The sequence below is a fragment of the Excalfactoria chinensis genome, chromosome 1 (assembly GCF_039878825.1).
Source record: "Excalfactoria chinensis isolate bCotChi1 chromosome 1, bCotChi1.hap2, whole genome shotgun sequence".
In the NCBI taxonomy this organism is placed as follows: Eukaryota; Metazoa; Chordata; class Aves; order Galliformes; family Phasianidae; genus Excalfactoria; species Excalfactoria chinensis.
Window position 1 is genome coordinate 123,345,574 of NC_092825.1, and position 16,321 is coordinate 123,361,894.

The 16,321-nt window shown below is 42.3% G+C and overlaps 1 protein-coding gene across 1 annotated transcript; it reads right to left on the minus strand.

Moving 5' to 3' along the window:
- Positions 1 to 4,461: 4,461 nt before the first annotated feature.
- Positions 4,462 to 16,053, minus strand: NIPA1 (NIPA magnesium transporter 1). The gene is made up of 5 exons (XM_072361538.1): positions 15,811 to 16,053; positions 12,846 to 12,893; positions 9,049 to 9,139; positions 8,138 to 8,298; positions 4,462 to 7,142 (listed from the first exon to the last, which is right to left on the minus strand). Exons 1-5 carry the CDS (start codon positions 15,968 to 15,970, stop codon positions 6,631 to 6,633), a joined length of 972 nt encoding a protein of 323 aa, XP_072217639.1. The 5' UTR covers positions 15,971 to 16,053; the 3' UTR covers positions 4,462 to 6,630.
- Between the last annotated feature and the right edge of the window lie 268 nt (positions 16,054 to 16,321).

Consider the following 16,321-nt stretch of genomic DNA (forward strand, 5'->3'; position numbering starts at 1 on the left):
GCCGGTCCCGGCAGCGCCCGCCGGAAAGGGAGCGGCAGCCTCGCTGTGGGCCGGGCCGCGCCCTGCCCGCCCCGATCACGTGGTCCCTGCCGTAAGCCATCCCCTCCGCTTCCCCCCGGGGGTGCGCGGTGTGGCGTCAGCGAGCATCGGCGGCTGAGGGTCGCGTAGCGCAGTCGCTCTGTGGAGAGCTGCCTCAGCCCGCGGCCGGGCGAAATTCCACTTACAGACGTTATTTCTAACCCGGCTTTGTTGCCTTCTACGGTCACTTTATTTTTTTTTAATAAAGAGCCGTTTAATGCATTACAGAACACTTCATAGCGTGTTTGCTCACAGCCGCACGTCATTCGTTACTACTTCCTCTCCCAAGCATCCCTTCCAAACATCTACATTCCCCCTTATATATACACACAGCCATGCCAAGTGACAAGCGTTAAGCTCAGCAGGCCCTCCAGTTCTTGGTCCTCAATAAATTTCACTGCAAAAGTCTGCTAGTATAAACTATTCTGCAAAGCTACCAGCAGAACCTTTCAGGGCTCGGTATCGATCGTGTATATAAACATCCCTCAAGGTTTAAGGACAAAGAGCAAGGCTGCCACCCACACAACCCTGGGAAACATTAACAGGTTAGCAGGTTTGTGCTGCATATGAGCTAGCTGACTCTTGTGCCATTTCCAACTCCATACAGTGAAAGGGTTGCGACAAAAAGCATCTACCCAGAGCCGCTGTCTGCTATCCATTGGCAGAACATCACCAGCTGGCAGAGTATTAAAGCATCCCACCAGGCTGCTAAATTCAGCGCTGTCTGTAGATGGCAGAAAACTGATGAGGAAATCAGGCAGCTGTAACGGCCTTTGGTGGCCATGTCCCTGCTGCATTTAATCGAGACAGCTGAGCAGAACAAAGGATCCGTGTCTGCAAGTCTGTTCTTACCAGGGTTGCACTCCCAGATGCAACGTAATAAGCTCTGCTTAAGATCTCAAAAATAAGAACAAAACAATAAAAAAAACCAACACGTCAGAAAAATCAAGAACACCTCCCCCCTCCTTCCCTTCACCACCTCTTGGTAAATAAAGAGAAAATGGCACTATCAGATTTTGGTCTTTTTAACACCCTCCTCATGTGAAATGTGGGGATGAGATACATACACTTGTGACTGGTTATGTCACAGTGGTACGCTCACTTACTTTAAAAATAAAAGGAAATTTAAAAAGAAGGAAAATGAGAGATGCTGCATACAGATGGAAACCAGTTTCCTGGTCTTCCTATCCTGGTACATTGCATTAATATCAGCAACACCTTCAAAAATAAGATTTCAACCACATACCTTGCGAAGAATCCATGCCAATCTCTTCCAACGCGTGCAAATTTTATACTCGAGACACTTTGCTTAATTTAAAATAACTTTTAACTTTCACCAGCAGTAATACCAGCCTGTTCCCTACGACACAGGCCTAAAGACTGAAACAGTTCCTCATCAAAATCCCATCATTTGAAAAACTGTATGTCTGAAAGTCATACTTAAGTGCCGGTATCTAATACAAGTAGTTACAAACTTCAGACGAAGGATTAGCTGGTCAGACACCATCATCTTCTGAAATGATTCCTTCTGTGGAAAGCTCTTGTGACAAGAAATCAGACTGGTCACACAGGCTTCCTTAGCCTATGTACAAGAGAGCATGGGAACCTTTAAGTCAGTTTGAACTGACTCAAGCTCCACCAAACACTTCTGTCAGGAGTGTTTACTTTACACACAAGCATACTTCAAGTGCAATTAAAACATCAAGGCTACGGTTCTTGGTAGATGCCACCACATGATGACTAAGCCCTTCATGCAGTAATCGATTCATACACATGAAAGGATCGCCTATCACCAGTAAAAGCAAGGCTACAAAAGTAAGGCAAATAGTTTGGGCCCATGAACTGGGATAAGACTGCACGGCAATTAGATGGGTGGGAAAATACTTATTTTTCTTGTTACCCTGTGTGATAAAGAGGAGGAGTCACAAAACAAGCATTGAGCTAGAAATAAAATCATTTATTTTAAAACATTACAGATTAATAAATAGATTAGTTATCAGAAAACTTAATAAATAGCCTCTTGTAATTTACACAAGGCAAATACAACATGCCTATAACTATTATTTAAAAAGCAAACAGTAAGCTTGACTGGTAGGCCATTAACAAATATATCTGTATATATATATATATATACATATACACATATATATGTACATATATGTATATATATATATACACACATTATTTGAAAGCTACTAAAATAAACCATTTTAATGTAATCCATAGTGATTATATTGCAATAGCATTGAAGCAACCTGACATTGTGTATTTGTTGCCGTCCACTTTTCCCCCACATCTCATCAGAACTGGTTTTGTTTTTCTTTGTTTGTTTGTTTTTAACATTCCAGGAAAACAAAAGTTAGGAAAAAAAAAGTTCCACAGTTGAAAAAAAAGAAGAATTAAGTTAAAAATACCCCATTTGTGGAACATTTTCTATCCTCCAGAGTAGCTGCTTAGAGAAAAAAAATGGAAACAAAACCCAACCAAGCACAAGAAAACCCACCAAAAATGCTTATTTTCAGCCTTTAAGAAAGATTTCAAAATCTCTAACTTTGTAATCATTTCAACATTGTTGTCTGAAACACTTGGGCACTAATAGTAAGAACTTTCCACATCACTGGTGCCTCACGTGGTCCACTAACATTCTGCATCACTTCAGCCTGTATTCAGTAGCATCGAAAAATTACTTCAAAGATTGGCCTCCGCAAAGAAAAGATATCAGGTAATTGATAAACGTTTGTTAATAGTTGATTTAACAGTGAAGCTTCAGCCAGACAACTGAGGAACATCTGTAGAATGCTTTATATTTATGAAGAAAGAAGGGTAAAACGTGCCAAGTCCAGTTTTAAGTGCTTCATACTTATTAACCCCAGATCTTTCTTCAAGTACAAACCCTCTGTTTCAAATAAAAAGCAAAGCTAAACCTCACAGATTCTAGTTTTTTAACAAACAAAATCCAGTGTTTTCATTTTTCAGTGCTAGTTACTTCAGAAAAATACATATGTTCGATACAAACCAAGATGATTAATAGGAAGCCTCACTTGTCAAACTGTGATATGACAGGTTCTCGTTAATGTTAGTTTCAGCTCACTAATAAATAGGCTCTATTTACACATATAACGTCTTGGAAAGTCAGTACAGCAGATAACCTTAGGTATATTTCATTTTTACATAAGTACTTAAGGTAACAAATCTCTTTTTTTTTGGTTGTTGTATCAAAAATGCATCTATTTTCCTACTGAACATTTGAGGGATCTTTGTGTTTGACACCTAATAAAGATCGGGAGTGACACATGTAAATCCTCCATACACTGAAGGGATAATCATCAAAGCGCTATTGTCAAGTGAGTAACAAGTATGTTTGATAAGTACAACAGAAGTCAGACATACAGAGTGAAACACCTTTTGCATGGGTTTGAATTTAACTCAAATGCATCCCACCACTGTAATCAGTCCATTTTACACGTGTAGGCTCCATCACTTCCATGAGGGAAAGCTCAGGAAACAGCTATGCACATTTGCTCCCTGAGATGATGGAATTCAGATGTCTTTTTCAAGTGCTTACTTGACAGAGGTGGGGAAAAAAAAAAAAGAGGGAATAGCTAAAATTCAACTTCAACAGTGCCTCCTTTTCAATCAGAAAAGCAACTGACAAAGACTAAAAAAGGGAGGCCACGGGATGGAGGGAAGAAGAATGATACCAACAGTGACAACAAAATGCTAATACACTTCTAAAGTTAGAATTGAACCAGATCCAGGTACAGCAGTACTCAAAAGAACATCGTGACATACTGAACAAAGTAGCAAAAATAAAGGCTTCCATTATTTAGCATTCACTATGTAAAAGGCTGCAGATATAAATGATGTGCAAGGCCACGAGAATTTCTTTCATCTTATGTGCTGGCTTTTGACATCTGTTTTAAACAACGAGGTTAATCAGACATTTCTAGAAAGCTCATCATGGATGAGGAGCAGCCGGGGAGAGAAGACATCCAAACATTTATCAGCTGTAAGGATGGCCAAAGGACCATAGAACATGGTTGCTACTTAATTCTTACTCTGCGTAGAGAGTGCTCATCAGGTAAACTTGTTTGTGTGTTGCGGAAAATGGCAAGGGCAGTCAAGTTATCGTGGATGCAATATTAACTAATAATTTGCATATGCACCTAACGTATTAGGATAGGCACTTTCTAAATAAATAGGAACGTTTTAAAACAAAACACACAAATATGGCCAAAGGAGGTCTGAGATAAGACCACACAAACTTTTTCACTTTAACCTAAAGAAAGTTCTTTGTGGAAGCAATTGGAGATTAAAGGCTAGTACAAAACCAACACGCAACTTGTGAAGGTGGATTTTGAAAAGACAGTTCGACTGACAATTAACGTTGTTTTAAGAAGTAGGTCACTACAGGCCTCATAACTTACGTACAGTTCAGGTTTCAGTAAAAATAGGGAACTAGTGTGATAAAACAAATGTCTGCTGATAAGCGATATACCATCTCAAATCAATACCCACAGAGTTGAATAACTATCTTTCGTGATCCAATTTGCCCCATCTACAATTCTGAAACTTTCTAGGAATCATATGAAGTATCTGCAGATCCAAGGTGGCCCCTTTTCTGCTAGTGCTATTCTATTAAGCCGAGACACCCAGTTTCTGTGCCAGTCTATAATGGTGCACATTTCTGCCAGTTCAGACCATGAGTCCGGAGTTCAGAGTTGTCAAACTGGCATCCAAAACAATAGGTGAGTTTTAAGATAGCATTAATTCACACCAAAGAAAAAAAAACAAAAACACCAAAACAAACCCACTTCAGAGTGGATGCTATTACTTCCATTAACCAACACTTGCATTACCCTCAGCCAGTCACAAAGATTCATGAATTCCTCAAAAAACATCATGAACTTTTTCAAATGCTGTTTCGTGACCATATTTTGTTCAAGAAACATCCTGACCCAGAGCTATTGAGTCCCACTGTACGATTTCTGTTTCTGTACTCAAATGGAAACAAACATTGATGATTTCTCAAGCTTTCCTCACAAGTTTTTGACTTGTGGTTTTTTAACTAGGAAATATACGCATGTGAAAATTAACTCTTTTTGACGTACAAATGATCTCTATAAGGTTTAACCTAATCAGTTCAGAATCATTCCACTCACAGCTTAAGCTATTGAGTACTACCTGTCAAAATATTATTGCTGAACTATTCATAAAGGTCTGTAAGTTAGTGGATCTGAATGTATGTTCCAGTTGGTTTCCTGAAACTCAGCTCTCTGAATGCCTATGCTTTGTAAGGCTTCAATCTCCTTTTCCCATGTTACAAGAGGCCAAGGCCATTTTTCCTTTTCCTGGGCAATGAGAAATCTTATGCTCTTCTGTCTTTTCAATGTCTATTTTGTTTTTGCCACTTATTAACTACTTCGCAACGCAGCTTCTTGTGTTTAGTCAGTTAGAACCAAGGTATGTTGGCTGGTTTTGAACAATCCTCTCATAGGTTACCTCTTCCCATTACAACTATGCCAAAGCTGTTGAAGTATCTACGAGTTTCAGTTCAGGCTAGTATATTCTTCCAAAATATGTGTCTCTTGGATGCTTTACATGTTCGGAATTTGAATACAGTCCAGTATTATTGACAGTGAGACTGAATTATTAAACCAATATAGGCCATCTGAAACAAATACATTCACATTTATGCAGTATTTTTGGATTACAAAGGCACTGAAATAGTTCTGAGCTGCTTACAAATAAGCCACCATATAGGCAATGAGTCTGTGCATCATTTCCATATCTTTTACAGTCTTTGTCTGCTCCCAATTAAAAGCTCCCAGGTGAATGCAGTATGTCTTAATGCACGTGTTACAAAGGAAAATTCAAACCCTGAACACTACCATCAGCTGATAAGTAAATAGTGAGGGATTTTAAAGGTTCACTGCTCTGTGTAAATAATTTAATTAATTAATTTTAAACTCCCCAGTGTCTTCACTGCATGACAGACCAAATTGCCAAGACAGTCACTAAAAAGGACAAATCTGCAGTCTATAATTCAACCAACATTAGTCCCAGAATTCACAGCCTTGACGGTGAACACATTGCAGTATTAACAAATTGTTCAACTCGCATTTTTTCCCCTCTTTATTTTTAAGGTATGCATCACTCATGGAAAGGAGTTGGGTTGAGTGCATTAGAAACTGATGTTTTCTACCCACAAAAACAACACCTCAGCCATAATACAAGGATTCACTCAAGTCTGTCAGAATATCCTCACATCTCTTCTGATAGATTATCCTTTAAAGTAAGGAAATGCATCAGTCTCTATGCTAACTCAATCCACGGTTCCAATTAAGGTAATTTATTGTATCGACTGGGGTACAATGGATAACTGTTCCTTTGAAACTGGATGGAGGCCTCCAATTCATTTCATGTAGGCCACCGAATCATCAGAGGCTGACTACCAACCTGAACCATATTTGAATCAGTGACCTAGAAATGAAAGGCTCTTTATCTTTCCCTGAGCCACCCAGTTTCCCCTCAAAAGAAAAAATAAATAAATTAATCTGTCTTCATGTTAGGTTTATTTAAATCTCCAATATTGAAGTTGAACTCCTTGAAGACCTGTATAAGAACAATTCCAATAGATACCGTAGTGAATCCACATGCCATTCCCAAGAAATCGACCACTCCTACGTTACTCCATTCCCTGAAAAGGATGGCTGAAGCCAGCAGGACTAGAGTCGTAAACACAACATAGTAGATGGCTCCAAACACAGAGGAGTCAAAACATTCTAGTGCCTTATTGATATACCTGAACTGAATGATAATGCTACATCCTAATACTGCCAGAAGTACCAGACAGAGGTACAAAGCCCTTTGACTTGACGGATTATTGTGAAAGATATCTTGAGCAGCCAGCCCAATGCCTTTTGTACTGGGAACAGTGAAACTGCCCAAGAGAGAACAAATACTGATGTAAACCATGATATTAGTAGGTCCGTGAGCTGGAGCTATCCAGAAGATTAGCAGGAGAAGCATTAGCAGTACTACGCAGAGGTAACCCACGAAAACTGGAAAACAAAACAAGATAATAGCAAGGTAAGAACTCTTGGCATTCTGAAGATTTTAACAGGCAAATCATGTCCTGTCAATGCACCTGAAGCATACATCACAGCTATGATTTGCTGTTGAATACAGAGCCAAAACGCTGTGCTTTCAGTGATGTTCTGGGCACCTGAAACTAACAATGCCCTCATGTTCTTTGTGTAAAGCAAATCATCAAGCATTAAAAGGGACAGTTGCACATTTGAAGAGAATTTCAGATGCTTTTCTTTTTGTTTTTTATTTTAAAAACTCTCTTCCATCAGGCATTAAGCCCCTTATGACAGAAGCAGTGATGATACCTCATTCATCGCTCATTCACTAAAGCACAGCATGTGGATCCAGCAAAAAGCATAAGCATAGACTCCAATAACTGACTGAGATGAGAGGGTACAGATAGAAGAACTGGGAGGCCTTATCGTTTACGTTGTAGCGTTAGTATACCAATTGGACTAGTGACAAATACTGCATGCTTTAAAACTCTAAAGTCAGATATTTCCAATTCATTTCGTTCAGGTAAACTAAATTTAGACCAGAGCATATGTCTTGGTTGCAACTTTTTTGGAGAAGAAAAGACAATGAGTTTTCTTTGTTCTGCATAAAACAACGTAAATCAAGATCCTAGAATTATAGCTTCCATCACTAAGAAAGTGATACACTCTTCCAAAATTCTAGAACATTACAAGCTCCAATGGCCACTGTTCTAAGCTTCCTGGGAAGGAGAACTTTTTCAAAAGCATCTCTTTTTTCCTTTATGCATAGACGTAACCATAAATCTGAGGCATCCTATGCACATCAAGTCACAGTTTTCCTACACAAAAGCTGCACCAGTTTGCCTCTGTCATGTCATGTTTTCTTCAGAAGTCAGTTCTCCTGTGCCATATAAGTGGCTGGCTTCCTCCTCACGTGTTCCCTCAGTCAGCCTCACAAAATCATTCCGAGTTGTAAAGGGAACAAAGTGTACCTGGATTTGTAAGTTTCTCTTCAAGCTCAGCCTGAGTCGTTACACTCTCAGACTTTGGGGAATGAATGATGAGAACAACAGACCCAGCGCAGCTCAGCAAACATCCCAGCTTGCCAAGAATGTTCAATTTTTCTTTCAGCAGATAAGAAGCTAAAATGGACCTTTCACAAAGAAAAAGAAGAAAATTAAGTCTGAAAACATCCTTTTAATAATGCAGTCACAGTTACGTGCCATATGAATTTCCTTTTTAAAGAAATATTACCAAACATTAATGAATCTTCAAATAGCCCTCAACCACACTTCTTACTTATCAAAAGGAAGATTCATCCAGTCTCAGCTTTACTCAATCCTTGTGTAAAGCTGTATATTAAACTCCATTCAGGATCACTGCCTTATTTTTTATGCCCTTTCCCTTACGTGAATATAACACTGAAGATGCTGTGAGCATCTATACGCAGGGGAGTCTCTTACTTCAGGAAACTGGGCCAAATCCAATTGAATTAAAATCAGCATCAATAAACATGCATGGATTGTGGACAGCAGGGCAGAGAACAAATGTGAAACAAAGAGAATGATCTACATAGTAAGGGAACTGTGAGTAAGAGAATGAGCAGAAGAGTCCAGAATAATCAAAATGAAGGGGAAAAAACAGTTGTTTAATGATCCCTACAGTCTGGAACAGTTAAAAAAAACAATAAAAGAAGACATTCAGGAACCCTTCCTTCCCCACACTCCCACTACCACCAGTCTATACACACGCTTCACTGGGCAAAGCAGAACAGGTAAAGTTACAGCTCATCATTATGTTCATGAACCTGACATCTCCTTAGCAGACATCCAGTGATCACACAGCCTATTTAACACTAAGGAGTAACAACACTCAAATAAAAACAAGACAAGTAAACTCTTACCCAAATGGAACGCCAAGAGCTCCCAAAGGAGTCACCAACACAGTTGGGACTGCAGTGTAGGCCAAGAAATTTCCTATTTGACCAAGAGCCACTGTCAAGAGAACCAGAAATAAGTCTTTAAGCTTCTTTGTTTAAAATAAATAAAAAGGAATGAAAAGTTACCCAATATCGTTTGAGAAAGATTGATTTAATTGGAAAACAGATGTTACGGGTCTGCTGAGCTTTGTTCATTTTGCACTTAACTCAAATGGCTGGAATTGTTACACATCAATACAGGATTTGTATTTGCCATAAAAGAAGATCTAGGAGGAAATAATTTTATTTGCAACTTCTCTTGGTGAACTATAAGTAAGATCATCAATTAGAAAGATTCATTAATTACACTCAAATATCTTTATGTAGAGAACGCTGCAAGTACATCAAATCTATACTTTCAGATTCAGAATGTGCATTCATATAACACAAACACACTGGCTTGCAGTTTCTAACAGCAGTGTTACCTTCAGGAGGAAAAATAAGGACAATATGCAGCAAAAAAATCTAGTAATGAAATATCAACTACATACATAAAAGCTCTTCAATATAGAATAGAATGCATCAGCTCCTCACAGCATTATACAACATCAGATTTCTGATCATTGTAAAAAAAAAAAACAACCATCAAAACCAAACATATCCATACCGAGTCACATTTACAACCTCACGATCTTATTTGCACCTCTCTGCCCCATAAAAACCAGTCCTAACATTTAGCACACTATTGCACACCACAGCTGCAATAAACACTTAACGTGTTCAAATTTTCAGTTAAAAAATAAAGAAAGAAAAAGGCTGGATGGTTTTACAAGTGTTAGCATACAAGTTTATAGTATGCTTATAATAGGCCAACATGATGCTTACACAGTTACAATTTGGTAACTGGCAAAAGCCCTGAGACTGAACACAAATTACACACAGCTCAAATTTCAAGTTGATTTCAAAAGCTATTGTAAAGATATGAAAACTTTTCAAGAATCCACACTGTCTTCCTGCTCAGGCTGGCACTGCCCTCAACTATCAAACGTCCTTATCATCAAACCGCTCCTCACACATGCAAAGCACAGTGCAAACATCAATTAATTTACTAAATTAGCTCACATTACCAGTAAAGATGAAGACCCGTGTGACCTACGGGAAGCACAAAGGAGATGCACAAACTCAGAAAACTGCAAGTATGGCAAGATTATACTAATTGAAGTCACTGAAGCTTGCTCTGTATGCAAGAGCAAGCCAGAGAAGCTAATGAGCAGCACTGCTAGAGCACAAGCCGGTCCCTTGGTCAGCACTGGTCTTTTGAAGGCTTTCAGCCCCTAAGGTCAGAGTAACTCAGCTACCAGCCCCACGTCTGCATTTTGGTAGGCACATTGGGCAGCTGTGTCACTATCCTCAAGGCATCCAATGGGTCTGAGGGACACCTTGTATGGAAGGCAGGACCCACCTGGCATGCTGTGAATCTGCAGATTTCACACATTTCCCAGTCATTCCTACAAAAGGCTGAGCTTTTTGTTTTTGTATAGGTCAGGTGACTCATCTTTCTGACTACACAACACTAATGTACCAACTCAAGACACACAGATTAGGTCTCTGTAGCTTTAGTCACACTGCACGTATAATAAGCCAAATGAACTTTTCAGCCTTGCCGTAGAACAGTAACCACTGTGAACTACAGACTAGGATTAAATAAGACCAATTAAAACAAAAATAAATCTCAGTAATTGTTACCATCTGTCGGTTATTGAAGACCTTTGCTGTCAACCTATGCAGTCCTCAGTGCTTAGAAATTCATCTCCACACACATCAGTGCTGTAAATCAAGTCACTACTTCAGCTCCTGAAGGCACATCAGACTTCCAGCTTGCAAAAGAAGCACTGATATCCATCCCACAAATTATTGCAACACAAAGCCTGATGCACACTGACATGTCTACAGCTGCGAGGAGACTGGTCAAAGCAGATCTGAACAGTGAAAGCTGTCTGCTCCATGCACTTCACTTTGCTTTATTGCAAACAAACTTTACCCTCTTCCCACAGACTGAATCTATTCACAGCTGATACACACTAGGAATGTTCCTAGTGTACATCTACCAGCTTCGTTTTATCATAAAAAAAGTTCAGCTTGCACTGAAACTGATCAATTAGCTACTGAACGTAAAGCCAACTGAGGTATCTGCAATCACTCTCTTGACTAGTGTTAAGCCTTCCTTTGAAGTCTTACAGTGGATCCCAGGGCCACAAAATAGCCAGGCAGTGTTATTCTGAGTTAGCCTGCCAACACAGAAATGTTTGTGCAGTGTCTGAACAAACACTGGAAAAACAAGTTGATAGAGTTGATGCAGGCTTTGTTAGTCGTCCTAACTCCAAATTCCTTACCTGAAAAAAATAATAATAATGTAATTTCACCCAACTAATTCCCAAAGTATTACCTTTCTCTAGATGTCACAGCTGCCTGCCTGCCCAGCCCTTGCTATTGCAGTTTGTAACGGTGTTGCAATAACGAACCTATAAAGTCCTTAATTGGATTCTTTGTAAAATAATTGAGGCTGTGTTTTGAAATACCTGCACCTCGCTGATAGACAAAAGCCAATTTAAACCAGTCCCTTCAGCTGTTGCACCTTCAGCCAATTCAGGAAGCTTTTTTGAGAATGAAGTCTTTTCCTCTGATCCCTGTACCAAAAACTCTCCTATGTAAACTGTCTGTTCTGAGCTTCAATACAGAAGCCTCACAGAGAACAAACAACAGTGACCAAAGCAAAGATTTACTGCTTCTTAGGCTACAATGATCCTGGAGTCAGAAGCCCACAAAGCGCTAATTAAACTCAGCCTTAATAAGCTGAAGACTTGCTTTAGAAGCTCTGTTGGCTCCTATGCTTGCTGTGAATCTCATCCTTTGAGGGATCTAATCAGTTTCCATTCCTCTTGTACAGCTTGAGGACAACAAAGTACTTTGTGGCATCAAAGCAAGGGACATAACTGGACTCATACGCTTCTCAGAAACAGCATCAAAACATCTCCAAATAATCCACAGGAGGCTGGACTAGTGTCTATAAACCAGATTTGCCTTTAAACTCCTGAGGGTAAGTCTAGGACTGAACTACAGAAGGAGAAAGCTAGTTACTCTGCATGGATTGAAACCGGAGAGTGAACTTAACGTGAAGATAACTTACAAAGACAGTAAAACTAGAATTGCACAGATCTCACAATCAGCACCACATAAGGCTTCATATTAATCCTGCAAATTAAGAGCTACACTGAAAGCGGAGCTATCAAACAAGAAATCAAAAAAGATACTGTTTTTTTAAATTGAGGCTAAGTGTTTTCTGATCTAAAACATAACATGTGCTCAATGAGCCCCTTTGTGCAGAGCTACAATTTCTTATTCAGCTTTGACTTTTATTAAAAACCGGGTGTACCAGTGCAATCCAGAGACAGAAAACATGCAGGAATCCAGTCAGAGCAGCGTGTGGGTGCCAAGAGTTGCAAGTATCAGATGGTTCAGGAAATCCAGGAAAAAAAACCATCTGAGCTGTGTTCATCCCAGCTCTTTGCCTTTTCTAACACCATCGGATGGAACAGCCAGAGAGGCAGTTTAGTATAAGTAGGATATTTCCGAGGGAAAGCAACTTTACTACAAGTGAGTGCCAGATCCAAGATTAGAAAGCAGATTTTCTGATGTCTCATTTCGCCACCTAACCACAACTTCCCCCTTCCAAAATAAATAGATAACAATTAAAAACAATCAAACCATTTTAAGATACTTACTTGCAATAGTGCCAGACCACCATACTATATCTGTCAAGTACGAAGTACCTGGGAGAGGAAGTATAGGAAGATGTATTAGAAAAACATGAAACTGCATTATCAGAACAACAAAATAGGACAATTTCAATACTCTCAGCTATCAAGGACATTTATCTTAACCTTTTTCCTCAAGGCAGCTGAGTGGGAGGAAAATAAGAGAGAAGACGGAAGATGCCCAGACTTGGCCTGCAGTGCAAATGAAACTGCCCAAGTCAGAGTTTCTCAAGGGAACGTAACAGCCAGAGGCTCTGATCTCTAGACTGGAACACCTATGCACCACTACTGCTATATGAGTATGAAAAGCATCTAAAATGCCAGCAAATGCCACTCTGAAGGAAGTTTAACATGTACACTTGAGCTGCTACTAGGAGAATGGGAAACATATGGAAACAAAGAATTGGATAAATTAGTTTGTTAACATAGCTCCAATGAAGCTGCATCAAGAATCTATCTTGCAAGCAGATTTGGAAGTATGTTAGTGTGGACAGATCCTCCTGCATTTGAATATCTGGAAAACGCTGTGATTGAAACCTCTGAATTACTGACATACCAGCACACCTCCAAGAGGCATAAAAACTCAGGATAGTCTTCCTGGGCCTTCCTAGCTCAAGGATGACTATTTTCATGCTTAGATGGTTGAAGTTGAACCTGGAGCGCAACAAGGAACCTGTCTACCACACTTTATCAGCTCTGTTTTTGTAGAGCATCGACGCTAATCATTACTTACTAAACCAAATGCTAGCCCCCACCAAACATGACTTGAGCACAATATAAGAATAACACGATGCCAGCTTTTCCAGCAACCCCGCCCTGCCTTTGCTTGGGGAAACACTCCCCCTTCAAGACCTGCTGGACCAATAGGCAGTATTGCAGTGAACACTTTCCTATGAAGAAAGTTTGAGGGCGTTGGGCTTGTCTAGTCTGGAGAAGGCTCTGGGGAGACCTCACTGTGGTCTTCCAGTACCTGAGGGGAGTTTATTATGTGGGAGGAAGACCAAACTTTATAGTCTAACAGTGACAGGATAAGGGGGAACGGCTTTAAACTAAAAGAAAGGAGATTTAGATTAAATATGAAGAGAAAATTCTTCACTCAGAGGGCAGTGAGCACCCAGAGAAGCTGTGGTGCCCGGAGGTGCTCAAGGCCAGGTTGGATGGCGCCCTGGGCAGCCTGAGCTGGTGGGGTACAGCCCTGCCCATGGCAGGGGGTTGGAACTGCACAATCTTTAAGGTCCATCCAAGCTAAGCCGTTCTACAGCGTGCATCCTGAAATCCCAAGTGAAAGAAAGATATAATAATCTGCAACTCTGGAAACTTATGAAATATTAAGCGCTTGGAAATCACACTACATAATTGAAGCGAGATGGAAAATGACTAATGAAAATGGCCAGCTTTAGAGTGGGAGTAATCATTTTTTAGACTTTTGTTATTGCATATAAAATTAAAACACTTGGGGGCACAAATTACAGAAAATATTGACTCAAGTAAGATAACTTTGCAAAATATTTGCCACCCGCTGCTGTTTCTGAGGATTACTAATTGCAATGACACGATATTATTGACTCAGGAGAGATCACAGAAAAGCCTTGCAGTGCCTCCTTGTTAATTATACAGCACCTATTGAAGCCAGTGGAAAAAAAAGTCATCATCTGACACCGAACATCTTGGGCTCTTCATTCTGACTGCTAGGTTCAAGGAAGAACCACACCGCTTCACAACGTTACATAGAGTGAAACTGAGGGTATTGGGCTGGATGTCTCATTGTATCATTTGAGTTGGAAGGAAGCTTTAAAGGTCACCTAGCCCATCCTCCAATACACAGAGACAGGAAACACTTGGAAAGACGCGCAAGTAAAACTCAGTCATATCTCCAAAGCAGATGTTTCGCAGCTGTGACACAGCACCCATGCAAATGCACACCCATCAGCCACCTAACTGAGGACACTACTGAGGCAACGAGGCCCAACTGTACCACAAGATGGAAAGTTCCTGTAGCAGGGCTGGAAAGTCTTCCCTTTCTCTTCTGGTTCCCTTACAAAAAGATCTGTAGTTATGATGCAGTGTAATTTCTCTGTACAGACAATTAAAGTAGATTACAGCCATCTTGGAGAGCATGCAGTGGTTTACCCGAGACCCGTAATGTGAAGCCACTGTAGGAAGCCTAACAACTTGTCAGATCAGGCTGTCAGCTGGTGCCAGCAGAGCTGGAAGTTTGTTCTGCTCCATTGCATCCACACACACACACTGCAGTCTCCCTACACTCCAAGCAGCAAGCAGCAAACTGCTGTTTGCAGGCTGCGTGCTTTGAGGAGCAGCATAAAACACAGAATACCTCCACACCTCGTGAACTCGCATCTGCGTTCCGGCCAGGCTGCTCAGAGAGCAGCTTTACATCAGAAAACAATAAGGAGGGATGGGATTTTCAACACGAGGAGCGGTGACTTCACGCTGTGGGCGCTCTTTCCTCCACCGAAGGAAAGCACCACACGGCCGCTGCAGCTCGGAAGGGCCCCACCGAAGAACGAACCAGAACGGTCCGATCCAGCTGCACAGCACGGCGGTGCCGCACGGCAGTCAAAGAACAACGCGCGCCGGCAGAGGCGCGGTTCCCAGCGCTGCGCGGCAGCGGGACAGCAGACACGCGGGCTGTGGAGCGGTGCCGATGACTGCGCTGAACGCGCCCTCCGTCCCTCACAGGAGACAACGAGCTCACCGCGCTTCTTCCCCGCACCGCAGCCCGCAGCCGCCCGCAAGGTGCCCCCGGCCCGCCCCGCCCACCGCCGGGCTCCCCTGGCCGCGCCCGGGGCAACCCGGCGTGCCCGCGGCAGGCGGGGCTCGGCTCGATGCCGCCCGTGCCGCAGGGGGCCGGGATCCCGCCGCGGCGCTCCCCCCCCCCGCACTGCAGCTCCCGGGGCGGCAGAGCCCCTACCTCGCCCGCGGGCCCGCACGATCCCTTTCTTCTGCAGGACGAAGGTGGAGCCGTTCACCAGGCTGGACACCACGGCCACGCTCAAGCCCAGCGACACGGCGGCGGGGCCGGGGCTCTGCGCCGCCCCGTCCCCCGCTGCCGCACCGACCGCCATCCGCATCGCCCCGCCGACAGCTTCACTCGCGGCAGCTGCCCGGGCCCAGCGTTGCCGGCAGCGGTTCTGCGCCGGGACCGCCCCGCGCTGCGCGCCCCGCCCGCCGGGGGCGGCTCCGTGCTGGGCCCGCCGCGGGGACGGCAGCAGGGTGACGTCATGCCATGGCGTTCCCCCCCATACAAACACACGTTCTCTGACGGCACGGCACAGCGCTGTGTGAAGCGCGGACTCCGTGCCGGCAGCGGGAGGGACTGAGGGGGGTCCCGGCTTGATGCTCCCGTGAGGCAGCCCCCAGCCCTGCCCTCGGGTCTCACCGCTGCCGCTTTGGTGTTCTTCGGGCAGCACAGGGGGCATCGC

Excerpts from the sequence above, each read along its gene's own strand:
- NIPA1 (XM_072361538.1), bottom strand. The coding sequence starts at position 15,970 with ATGCGGATGGCGGTCGGTGCGGCAGCGGGGGACGGGGCGGCGCAGAGC. Across the intron at positions 9,140-12,845 it reads GTGGTCTGGCACTATTGCAA|TGGCTCTTGGTCAAATAGGA; the intron begins GTAAGTATCTTA and ends TTCTCTTGACAG. Across the intron at positions 8,299-9,048 it reads GCTCTTGGCGTTCCATTTGG|GTCCATTTTAGCTTCTTATC; the intron begins GTAAGAGTTTAC and ends TCTTTGTGAAAG.